The following is a 12,435-nucleotide window of genomic DNA, read 5'->3' as shown; positions in this document are numbered from 1 at the left end:
AGAGTAAAAGAAGCAAAAATGATGAAGGCTGTTTTGGTGATGATTATTGTTAACCTAGCTTTGGCTTTTGTGAATATATTTCTTAAGAAAGTGCTTAATGAAGGAATGGATTACTTCACCATCTTAACATACCGACAAGCTATTTCAGCCATTTTCTTAGCACCTATTGCTTGCTTCTATGAAAGGTACCATTTACTTCAATCAATTCTTACTTTTTCTGCTCTTGCTTGGTATATGCTTGTTAAGAATTTTTCAATTTATTTCATCATAAATAATCTAAAAAAAAAAAGAAATGTGAAATTTCTTCTATTATAAGTTCTTAATACGGAGTTGTTTAAAGAATTTTAAATATGGACATTTTCTTCCTATAGTATGTTTTTTTCTATCTCTAAAAATATCTTTTTTACTTAGTTCTTTCAGATTATATAATTTAAAAATTAAAAATAACCTTCAAATTATTATTTTCTTGAAAACTATTTTCAGATTGTCCAATGTGGAAGTCAAAAACGACTTCTTGTTTGAACAATACGAAAACTAAAAAAACTTTAAGAAATTGAAGAGGCTTGAGAAAAAAAATGGTTTCTAGATGGCATAATCCGAAAGTCATTTGATTTTCAGATTAGACATTCTAAAAGTTAATTTTGATTTCTAAATTACATAATCTAATTTTTTTTTTGTTCAATTTAGATTGATTACTAATTTATTGTCATTAATTTTGTTTGTTAATTTAATTTTACAGGGAAAGGAAGCTGGAGGGTCACATAATATGTCTGCTTTTCATAAGTGCTCTTGTGGGGTAAGAATTCTATAAAAATTGCTAGTTTTGGAAAGAAATTTGATAATATTATTTTTTTTAATACATCCTTTTACTAAAAATGTGAGTTTTAAGTTATTTTTAATAAATATACGTGAGCTTTATTCCTTATTTGAGAGAATTTATTTTAAATCAATGAACCCCATTTAAATTTTTATACAAGACAGTGAGTTTGGAAAATACAGATTTGAGATTATATATAGTATATATATTTGAAAACATTTCTCTATAAAAACTTGTAAGAATGAGAAGTTTATTTATTTAATTTTTCCACTAAAAGTGATAATGGAAGAAGCTAAACCATTACAGTGTTTGACTTATTTGCAGGGTTACCTTTACACAATACCTGTTTCTTATGGGACTGGAATATACATCTGCAACTTTCTCATGTGCATTTCTAAATATGGTGCCTGTATTTACCTTTATCATGGCACTGCCACTCGGGTAAGTCAAACAAAATCATGGATACAGATGAATATATATATATATATATATATATATATATATAAGTACATTTTTAGTTTTCAAATTATACAATCTGAAAAACGTTTTTTAAAAAACAATAACTTCTAAAGATTGAAATCACAGGAAATGTCTTGTGAAAGTTTTATGCAGCAAATTTTGTGACATTATAGATCAGTGGATGCTACAGTGATTGTGACCCTTTTATCTTGAAATTGTAAGGATAGAGAAGGTAAACATGAGAAAAGTGAGTGCTAAGGCTAAGGTTTTGGGAACTTTTGTGTGTATTGGTGGAGCTTTGATGTTGATCCTTTACAAAGGAATGCCCTTGATCAAGCAAGAACAAGATCACATTGCAGAAAAAGGCACAACAACAGCATCAGCTTCCAATATAAAGAAATGGATAATAGGTTCACTGCTTCTGACTGCAGGATGTGGCTTGTGGTCTTCATGGTTTCTCATACAAGCAAGGATTAGCAGAAAGTATCCATTTCAATACTCTAGCACAGCCCTTTTGTCCTTTTTTGCTGCCATTCAATCAGCAATTTTAACTTTGCTCATAGACAGAAGTAAGACCAAATGGATTCTCAGAGGAAAGTTAGAGATTCTCACTGTTGTATATTCTGTAAGTATCCATATCCTTTATCCAAAAACTCAACATTTAGAAATGGTTGTGGAAGTTTCTTGTCATGTCACCATGATTTAAATACAATAGTGAGCCATTGTTTCAATCCTTGAAAGTCCCGTTAGTGTCTAAAATTGAAGAATTCATAAAATAAGTTTTTAGAAGTATAACTGTCAATTATATTAGTTTTAGAGTTTAGTTTGATGCATTTTGAGGGAATAAACTAGTAGTTTAGTCCCAAATTTGAATTTCAATTCACTCACTTTAAGCAACAAATTTATAGTATTAAAATGGATACAAACTTTTGCTTACAAATAGACTTTTTTAAGATTAAATTAGACTTAAAGTTAAGTTTAAGACATTTTGTACAAGATCCAAACAAGCCAAGCCAGCATCATTTATACAAAATTTTGCATTAAAAGTTAGCTGTGTGTGGAGACAGGGACTGGTTGGATCAGGGTTGTGCTATGTGGCAATGTCATGGTGTGTGAAACAAAGGGGTCCAGTTTTCACTTCAGCATTCACCCCTCTTCTGCAGATGTTTGTGGCAGTGCTTGATTTCTCTATATTACAAGAGGAGATTTATTTGGGAAGGTTGGATTTGGTTATGATCATTCTGTTTTCTTTTTCTTTTCATTTTTTCACCTTTTTTTACAGTGCATTGCCTCTGATGCATCCCTGCATACAATGAGCAGTGTTGCAGGATCAGTGTTGGTTATTTCTGGCACTTATATTTTACTTTGGGGTAAAAGTAAAGAGGAAGAACAAAATGCCATGAAGGATAGTCAAGAAGATGAACAATGTATGAACAATTTTGAGGACAATCCAAAATATAGCCTCTAAGCTAAGGCTTAAAGGGGAACAAGGATTATCTGAATTACAAGTGAAGCAGTTGTCCATTGAAGTAACTAGAAGCTGATAAAATTCTCAAGACTTTCATGCAGGAGAGAATATTAAGAAATTTAGCTTCAGTACCAATTTTTCAATTACTCGTGTGCATAATGGCAAAGCTTTCATATGCATTCATGTAATGTACTGGTTGATTTGCACATGTAAAACCTAACTTGTAATTTCACAGTGATAGATATTTTATGAATATCCATTGAGTCTTATTTCCATTGTAGTTTTCATTGCAACTTTCATTTTTATGGAGTCATCACGTCCTTAAATGTGCTCTCATCTTTAGTAATGTAATGGTCATTACATTTTCTTGGTGTTAATTTTTGTTGGAACAATTTTCTTTTCACATGACCAAATTTCTTATAATTTTTAACATGGTAGTTTTTCACAATTCTAATTGTCTTTCTTCCAGTAATTTGTTTCCTTGCATACATACACCACATAGATAATGTCTCAGAAAAAATTGTAGAGTTCTCTTTATAAAAAAATTCACCATTTTTCTTTTCTCTACGTTCTTTATTTGTAGTTCGCAATTTGAACTTGAAAGAAATTTTCGATGGAATCTTGATTGTGTATCTTTACTCATGATTAAAGTAAATTCATTCATTTTGACACCAATAAAGTAGAATCATTTTATTTTCTTTATATCTCAGAAAAATAGTCTTTTATGATTGCAAACTCTTACATTTTTATTAACTTAAACTCGCTTATTAAATTTGAATTATAACGACACAAACAAAAGTACTTTCTTGAAATTCCTATGGAAGGATAGTGTTAGCTACTGACTATTTTAAAATAAATAAAACTTTTGTATTTTTTTTTCTTATTTTCCTTCAGTTAATTTTTCTTAGCTGCATAAGAGTTGAAGTATAAACAAAAACAAAGTGTTTTTTAATAGGGTCCCGTATACTTTAGAAGAAAAAAGCCTTCTTTATTATCTTTAAACCTCAATTTTCATGGGTGAAAGTGGGATAGGAATAGATAACGGTATTACTGTTAGTCATAAATTAAGAAAAAAAATATAAATAAAAGTATATAGTAGGGTTTCTTTTTGAAATAATTGGGTAAATATCTACATTTAGCTTATGATCTAACATACTATGATGGCACTGTTATAGTAAGGGTAGTATTTAGTCGATTAATTGAGGTGATGTGAGCAAATGCTGATATAGAGAAATAGCTAAAAAACAGCTTCAGTGACAATAATGGAGTAGTAGATTTCCTGAGAAGTGGTTTTGGGAAAGTTCCATTTTATTGATTACAATAGATTCAACAGTACTTTTTTTTTCAAGTTATAGGACTCGTAATTGTAGATACTCCCTGTATATTAGAGATAAATAATCCCTTTATTCTACAAATTTTTAGCATCCATACACTAAGCTTTTTTACTCAGTTCTAGAATATTCAACAAATTTGATGAAGCAGCAGGGATCAGGAAAGCTCATGATCCCAATCTCCCTCTGGAAAGTGTTGTCTTTCTTATTTGCAACTTATGGCATTGGTCGCATCCCAATTTATAGGGATGACCAAGTTATGCACACCATCTTGCAACTTGGGTTAAGAGAAACTCAGAAATAACAAACATTGCCAGATTCTAGTCCTTGTTAACAGAGGAAGAACAATATCTGGTGAAGGGATACAAGAAAACAAAAACGAATAATGTATGAATAATTCTGAGAACACTCCGAAACTGCCCTTTAAACTGGGGTCTAATGGGGAACAAGGACTCTCTTAAATGCTATGGTAACTACAGTAGACAAACTTTTCAATACTTAGGTGCATAACAAATGATCAACAAATTTGGGTTGAGAAGTAATTCATCAATTACTCAGGCAAGCGGAGCATGCCAATTCTTTAATCACAGTTTTTTATCTACATATATATGTAATGTACTTGCTAATTTTCACATGTAAAGCACAACAATTCCAATTTCTTAGGGAGAGATGATACAGCATACACTAATAAATATCTACACTACCAGAATAAAAGAAGTATTTGATTCCATCCTTTTCAAATCAAGTAAGAAAAGAAAGGAAAGAATATTGCTTGAGCCAACGCTCCTTACTAGGTTTCGACCACAGGTTCGCAGGCATAGGAAGTTAAATCAATCTGGACAAGAAAAACACTTGTATAAACAAAAGATAGCACATTGCTCATTTGGATAAGAAAGCATATAGAAAATAATAATAATAATAATAACAATAATAATAAAACAAGTAGAGAGTGAAACTGAGGATAGTACTTGGATTGCTATGAAATTTGCAAGGCTCTGACCCGAGCAGTCAGTTCCCTGACTTGGCTTCTTAATCGGTCAGGATTGCAGAAGAAATCAACAAAGACTCGTCTTTGAAGTCCAATTTCTTGTGAATGATGTTTTACAATCTGGATGCCAGTACAAAGTTTCAGTCATCACAATAATTTCAGAATCTTTGAAATGCATGTGGAATATATACACATTCATGTAAAACTTAACAATAGAGGCGTGGTACAATATGATGGTGACGAGATGGAAATGAAAGATTGAAAGAAGCTAAGTTTTATCAAGAAAAAACATCAGAATATGTCAAGAGTGACTACATCGATTTGAACTTAAAAACTATTATTATTAATATACTTTACTTTTTCAGTGTTAGATATATTATTTTTATCTTTTATTTTTAGTTAATTTATTATTATTTTTTATTTGTATTTTGGACTTAACCCATATTTCTTTTATTATAAATATAATACCCTATATATATATTTAACACAAATAGAAATTAATCTCATACATATTTTTATTATATTCATCATTCAGTAAGGCCAAGGTCAAGGCTCAATTTTCAGGATTAATGAACTATTGTCCTCACATTTTAAGTTTTCAGATTCAATTGTATGAAAAAAACTATACCAAAGAAGTATTTTCATGAAAGTTATTAGTGAAAGGAAATACTAAGAGAAGTGTTAGGTAAGAACAGTAGAAAACTCAGGTCAAGAGTATCAAAAAGATTATTAGGTCTTTTTCTTGAGGGTAGAAGCGGGTGGAAATTAAAGAATTCCAGCATTTTTATCATGCTTATGCTGTCGTTTGCGTTTCACTGCACTGAGTAAATACTTCAGAAAACATTAACTCTCCTCAACGACAAGCAGGGAATGGAACGACTTAAGTAATCAAATAGCAGTAGACTTAATAATAGGGAAAAAAACAATCTAGTTAATTGGATTATGTTAATATGAAAAAAATTTAGCATAAACATGCATATTGAAACTCTTAACAATTGAATTTACTTTAATGCAATATTGAAATTCTTAACAATTGAAACTCTTAATAATTGAATTTACTTTAATGCAATACAGTTGGCCTAGATAAAATTCAACAAACTATTCCCCAGATTCCAACCAACCAATTAGAAGATGCCCAATAAAAGGGTTTCTTCAAAGAAATCAATGACTTGGGGAAATTACTAACCAGATGACATGATAAAAGGTTCAGATCCATGTACCTCATTCTTCTTGACATGCTCGTGTGTCACCTCTTCAACCGCAGCAGACAGCTTTGCGTTAATCTTTTCCATTTCATCAAGCTCTTTCATTAATGGCTAAATAATATTGGATGGAACAAGGCAAAATGTCAAAACAAAATATAAACAAAAAGGTAAAAAACTGAAATGCCCATTTGGATAAAACTTAGATTCAGATATGTAATCAAAATGTAGTTACTTTTTTTTCACAAAGGTCCACATCACAACTACATCAGAAACTAATCCATTCCCTTAAAACCCTGACAATGGAACAACGGTTTTGATTTTATTCTTTACAGAGGACATGACAAATACTCTACCTTTTAGGAAAAGGCTTTGGTTGTAATTAATGGACATGAAAAGTATAGTTAATATTTGTTAATAAAAAAATACAAAAAGCACTGCTACAATTATGTCTTACAAATTAAAACCAAGCCACAGTATAGATCTAGAAGTCATACCCGAGGGGTCAGTATTGGTTGTGCTGTGGTTGAAGATGCAAAGAGCAGTTGCTGCAGGCTTTGAATAAGGTTGCACCTATAGATTAAAAAATTGACATGAACAATTGCAGTAAATGAGGAACAAAACAACACTCCAAACTAGAGAATAAGTAAAAGAAAAACCCATTGCTATCTGATGCTTTAAGAAAACTAGAAACTATCAGACACGAAACTCACACTCTAACACAAAAGATTAATTGCCTCTTTATTTCTGGTAACACAACAATGTGCGTAAGCATACAAGGAAGCCTGTCTCCGTCCACAGGATGCAATGTTCCTGTCCCAACTACTCAACAAAACAATGTGTCCCTTCAAGACACTTATTCCCCCCTATATAGCTATTTCCTAAAATAAACTCCCAAACATAACTGCCTAACCAACTTCCCCCTCCATCCCACCTTATGTCCTGTTTTTGTCCCCTTTTTCCTGACATAAACCCTTAAGACCCTATCACTATCTCACTAAACAATTGCAGAAACTTTATACCGCTGCAAATGTAAAACTGTATGGACATGGACCCTAAATATTGACAATGCAAATAGAATGTCACAAACAAAAATATTTTACAGTCAAGCCTACAGCACAGATGATGTATTTATATATTAAGAAAATCGAATCAATAAAATAAATAGAAGAGATTTGATATTCTCTAATAATAAGGCTATGACACAGAGAATAAAAACAACTTATATATATATATATATATATATACATATATATATATATATATATATATATATATATATATATATATATATATATATATATATATATATATTTGTATTCTTGATTATATAGGATCTACTCTTTATTTCTATAATTATAACAGGATGCATAAGCATGTCTGTCTAAAAATTTCATATTCGCTAAATTCACAAAAATAGCAGCCTCCAATGATTTTATAGATTAAGGGTATTTTTCAACAAATTTTAGCATTTCTAAGAGAAAATAAAAAGTTTAATGTTCTTCTTGAGCTAAAATCACCTTATGCATTCCTAAACTAATTTTAGCTTAAGGAGAAACTTAATTTTGTTTTCCTTAATTTTCTCTCTTGTAAGTGTTTATGGAGAATCCAAACGAACTCTAAATCAAATGACACCAATCCAAAACTTGACACACTCATCAATCAATGCCCCTATATAGAAAATTATTTTGATTAAACCACCATTGATATGTTATTATGCAGAACCATGTCATATTTAGAAAACAAAAATTAATGACAAATGATCTGATGAAGTTCAAGCATTGTACTTTTGTTTTAAGATAATTCAATGTTGTAGAAAAAAAAACTTAACAAGAAATTTTATGAGCTTGATGTTTATGATGCAAACTATTAGAAATATTAAACGATATTATCTCATAATACTTTACAGTATCTTTAGATGATCTCTGAGGATTTATTTTTCTTTAATATTTTATGATTTCTTTCCTTATTTAATTATGGTCTTTATAATTATGAACACATTTTATCATAATCAAATTTATTAGGATATGATTTATAAGCATATCAGATCATATATATAGGAATAAAATCTCTAATAGCTTTGTATTTTTCGTAATCAGCTCATATAACATGGACTGTGTTGTGTAGTCCATACACACATTTTTCAGCATATATTGCATCTATTTTCCTCTTTCAACACAGACTTTCCATTCAATAGAGAGTTTTGTGAGAAATTCATTAAGTAAAACAGTTAAGGATTGGCGTTAAATTAACTTTGATTTACTCCACGGTATATATCCTAACCTAACCCTATGATTGCCATAGAAGGAATATATTGGTGACATCCAAAAGAGCGTTAATTAAATAAGGTCAGTGAAGCATAAGCGTTCATAATTTTACAGCATTTCATAAATTATAGTACATTGATTTAATCACAATACTTACAGTTCATTAATACACCTATTTCTGTCTTCGGGAAGAGAATTCTCAAGGTCGGACTGAAGGCTCGTCAAATCCGAATGAAGAGCTGATATCTGCTTGACAATGCCAGGAGCTGATACATATGTCGACAGTGAAGCTTGTGTATCTGGGAAGAAAATGTAGAGCACCGTACAGGATAGCATATCAGAAGGATAACAGGAACACTCTAACTTGAATAAATCATAATATTCTGATGAATAAATACTCACTTGAATATATTTTTAGCAGGTCTCTGATAGCATGCAAAAAATGATCACTGTCATGTACTCCTCCTTGTTCTTGAACATCAGAGGCAGCTTGGATCAGGGCCAAGCAATGACCCTGCAAACCATAAAGGGAAGTTCAAAAGATAAAAGTAGAGGTGTGATGCAAAACTGGACTTTGGCCCTAAAGTTTAGAAGGAAAATATAAAGAAGGTATTCAATGGTCTTCTAGAGGGGGATTTGACTCCTCAAAGGTGAGAGGAGAACACTTGATAGGATTGTGATAAAATCAATGATGCTTAATTGAAGGAGCCAAATACATTCAACAATTGTGAGTTCACTTTGTTCTCTAAAGTGCACCTACTAACTTTAAAGGAGCGAAATCCCTTAGTGGCAGAGGACAAAAGGGAGAATTTATATAAGAAACTCTACTTAGCGTGACTCTAATAAAAGCACATTGCATCTATTTCATGTTAATCACCAATATTTCTTAAGTGCAACCAACAAGTCATGAATGATAAGACCTAACGTTGTATCGTATGCCTTCACTCTCAGATTGGATTAAACAAATGAAAAATACTTGGGTGTATAATTTCATAAACATTTTAATAGAGTAATTCTATCTGTTTGTATGATTTCATTATACTACTATGAAAGAAGAAACGAGAACAGGAGAAGAAGCTCCTCATGATCAAAGATCACTCAATGACCCCGTTTCCATATGACAACACTTGTTTTCTCTCCTCAACTAACTATTCCCCATCCCATCTCACTACTCACCTAAAAGAAAGTTAAGGGGGTCTAAGATAACCAATCACACCATGTGTAAGAAAAGAAAATCAGACACTTTAAATTGGAAGTGGTAAATGGGAATTTTGAAATAAGAAATATACCACTACAAGTCAAAGCAATGAAAATAAATAATCACACAATTAAAGAATAAGTGCAATGCCAAAATTCTAAGGATACATACCACCCGTCCCTCAGTTGCAGACAAGTATGCTTGAAGCTCAGACTCAATAACCTTGAGCAACGAAAATGCTCCAAGCATGTGCTTCTTTTCCAATTGGCAGGCTATCTTTAAGAACTGATGCCTGGCAAGGAGATTGATGAGATGGTTTATGAACTGCCAAAAGAATGGAGAGGTTTGTTATCAGTAGAAGTACTTGATCAATTTAAGACAAATCCAAACAGCCTGATAGAATATGTAAAATTCATTGACTTTAAAGAAAGAGATAAGTAGTGTGAACTGTTTCATTATTATTTGATTTGATTGGAGAAGTAATTTATAGAATAAGTAATTTATAGAATACAGATATAGAGTCCTAGGTCTGACTAACTGAAAGCTGTCACTACTAACTCAACAGCTGTCATCACTGACAGAGGCAGCTCTAAGCTATTCACTGGTGTATATTACTTGCAGTGTAACCTATACACTATCAGAAGAGAAGATAAGAAACTGCAACTCAATTTAAAAGTTAGCTATGACCGAGAACAGAAACTTGGAGAACCAATCTAAAATTCGAGGATGCGCACAAAAATCTAACCAGCATAGCCCAACACATAGGAAATATTTATAAATAACAATCATAGTACAAAAAGATGGCTAAACTTACTGCTTTCTGCCTATTAATGTAGTACTCTTGTCGCATGACCTTCAAATCATAATCACCTATAGGATAAAGAATGCAAAATTAATGAAATAAAATTGAATTTCTTCTCAATAGTTGTGTTAAGAAAATACCTTGTAAAATGTACGTATCTTGGAGTTGAGCTAGCTCCCAGCACAAATCTGAAATAGTCTGAAAAGGGAAGAAAATGATAAGGCATTGGACCACACACAGACCAATTATTTAGAAATTGTATTATAGGACTTAGTTTTAATAATAATAACTGTCCTTTAAAAGCTTCTATAGAGAATAATTAAGTACTTCCGTTCATATTGGTGTAGGAGTTAAGGAAAATTAAGTCATGTGTTTTCTGGACAGAGATAACATTTCTAGGAGCTTCGAAGTCTGGGAGAGCAAGACTGATGTAATATCCGCAATCTGGTGATTTAATAATATTATTATCTTTTTGAAATTGGTGATCTATTATTATTTTGGACCGACCTACCAGATCAAGATGGACATCCTGTAACTAGCAAAGCATATTATCATGATTCATGACACCTGTCAGAGAAGGCTGGATGATTTGTCATGGAAATTAGAAGGGATGGAAGCCAGAATTGAGACTCAGGAGGATGCTGGCATATTCTGATAAGATTTTATTTACTCAATAATGAAGTGTTGTTTTCTCTAATTCCCTCATTGCCAATTTTTTTTCATTTTTTCCAAAGTTTATGAAAACTTGGGATCTCAATGTGAAACGCCATGATGAATGAATTGCATAATTGAACTAAGTCAAAGTTAGAAGAACATTCTTTTATCCTTGTTCCACAGCTGAAGCGTTATGGTCAAATAGCTCAGTGTCCAAGTGAAACAATCATTTCTCTGTATGCAAGGTGTTATTTGGCCCCAGATAAAATGAACATATAAAAGGAGAAATCAGGACCAAGTAGCGGAGGGGGTTTCAGAGGGAAAGAAAGTTGGGGTATCAGTGGGGAAATCAATTTGTTGGGGATTAGTGGGGACAATCAGTTGTTGGGGATGGATTAACTGTTAGAGGAGAAGATAGCAGAGTGGGTTTTGGAGAAACATCAAAATCTAAAGTCTAGACTTATTTTCCTTTTCTTTGCATACAAATCACAATATTCTCGAGCTTATTTCCAATCAGAATTACTGTCTTTCTTAGAAAAGTACTTCTAGGTCCACCTTACAAAACCCCACTTGAAAGTTGAAATTTACAGCTACTTGTAGAATAGCCTGACTCACTTCATATTGGAAATATCAATTGTACCACGCATGTTTTCCTTCTCTTCATTATTTGATGAACTGAATGAAGGTCGTTGAATTTTTGAAATACATACAACTTAAAGTCACTAACACTCCATCTACAGGAGTAATAGGCATAAGTAATGCCCCCTTTCTGAAAGTGTAATTACTTTGGATCTGAATAGAAGAGTGGGCAGTAGAATAAGATTTCATAATGGACTAGGCTACAAAACGTACCAACTTACCAAAATATCAGACAAAAGATAGAGTGAACTATGAAAATATTGAAGAATGTAAATTGCAATGCCTTGAAGATTCACATAGCATAAAAATCAAATCCATAAATGCTACATTGGTAATTAGATGATCCTTTAGACAGGGAAGTCCAGGCATTTTCAATGGAAAAATAAATTGATACAACAATTCTAGAATAAAAACAATCTAGTAACAAACCTCTGATAGCAGCTTCTCTTCATGGTTATAAAGATTTGAAAGTTCTCCTTTCAATTCAGAATGCTTTCTCCTGTACTCACAGGCAGCAATATCACGTACGAAAAAGTGTAATTTAATAAAAAGCATTTATGGTCAAAAGAAATTGAAGTTAACATTGCCTTCAGAATGCAACAGATAACCA

The 12,435-nt window shown here is 31.8% G+C and overlaps 1 protein-coding gene and 1 pseudogene across 1 annotated transcript; one reads left to right on the top strand and one right to left on the bottom strand.

The window, feature by feature from the left end:
- Positions 1 to 2,971, top strand: LOC148192828 (WAT1-related protein At3g30340-like; annotated as a pseudogene).
- Positions 2,972 to 4,580: 1,609 nt separating this feature from the next.
- LOC148192827 (AUGMIN subunit 3-like) lies at positions 4,581 to 12,406 on the bottom strand. The gene is made up of 10 exons (XM_088098359.1): positions 12,255 to 12,406; positions 10,673 to 10,730; positions 10,545 to 10,600; positions 9,902 to 10,054; positions 8,935 to 9,046; positions 8,690 to 8,831; positions 6,763 to 6,838; positions 6,284 to 6,379; positions 5,044 to 5,183; positions 4,581 to 4,910 (listed from the first exon to the last, which is right to left on the bottom strand). Exons 1-9 carry the CDS (start codon positions 12,378 to 12,380, stop codon positions 5,052 to 5,054), a joined length of 951 nt encoding a protein of 316 aa, XP_087954485.1. The 5' UTR covers positions 12,381 to 12,406; the 3' UTR covers positions 4,581 to 4,910; positions 5,044 to 5,051.
- Positions 12,407 to 12,435: the final 29 nt, after the last annotated feature.

The sequence above is a fragment of the Vigna umbellata genome, chromosome 9 (genome assembly GCF_029865625.1).
Source record: "Vigna umbellata cultivar VRB3 chromosome 9, Vumbellata_1.0, whole genome shotgun sequence".
Lineage (NCBI taxonomy): Eukaryota > Viridiplantae > Streptophyta > Magnoliopsida > Fabales > Fabaceae > Vigna > Vigna umbellata.
This window is presented reverse-complemented; position numbering and strand designations above follow the sequence as displayed.

What these genes read in the sequence shown, in the direction of transcription:
- LOC148192827 (XM_088098359.1), bottom strand. Translation starts at nt 12,380, where the DNA reads ATGCTTTTTATTAAATTACACTTTTTCGTACGTGATATTGCTGCCTGT. An exon ending in ACATTAATAGGCAGAAAGCA is followed by an intron (nt 10,055 to 10,544) that starts GTAAGTTTAGCC and finishes TTCTTTTGGCAG; the next exon opens with TTCATAAACCATCTCATCAA. An exon ending in CCTGCTAAAAATATATTCAA is followed by an intron (nt 8,832 to 8,934) that starts GTGAGTATTTAT and finishes TTTTCTTCCCAG; the next exon opens with ATACACAAGCTTCACTGTCG.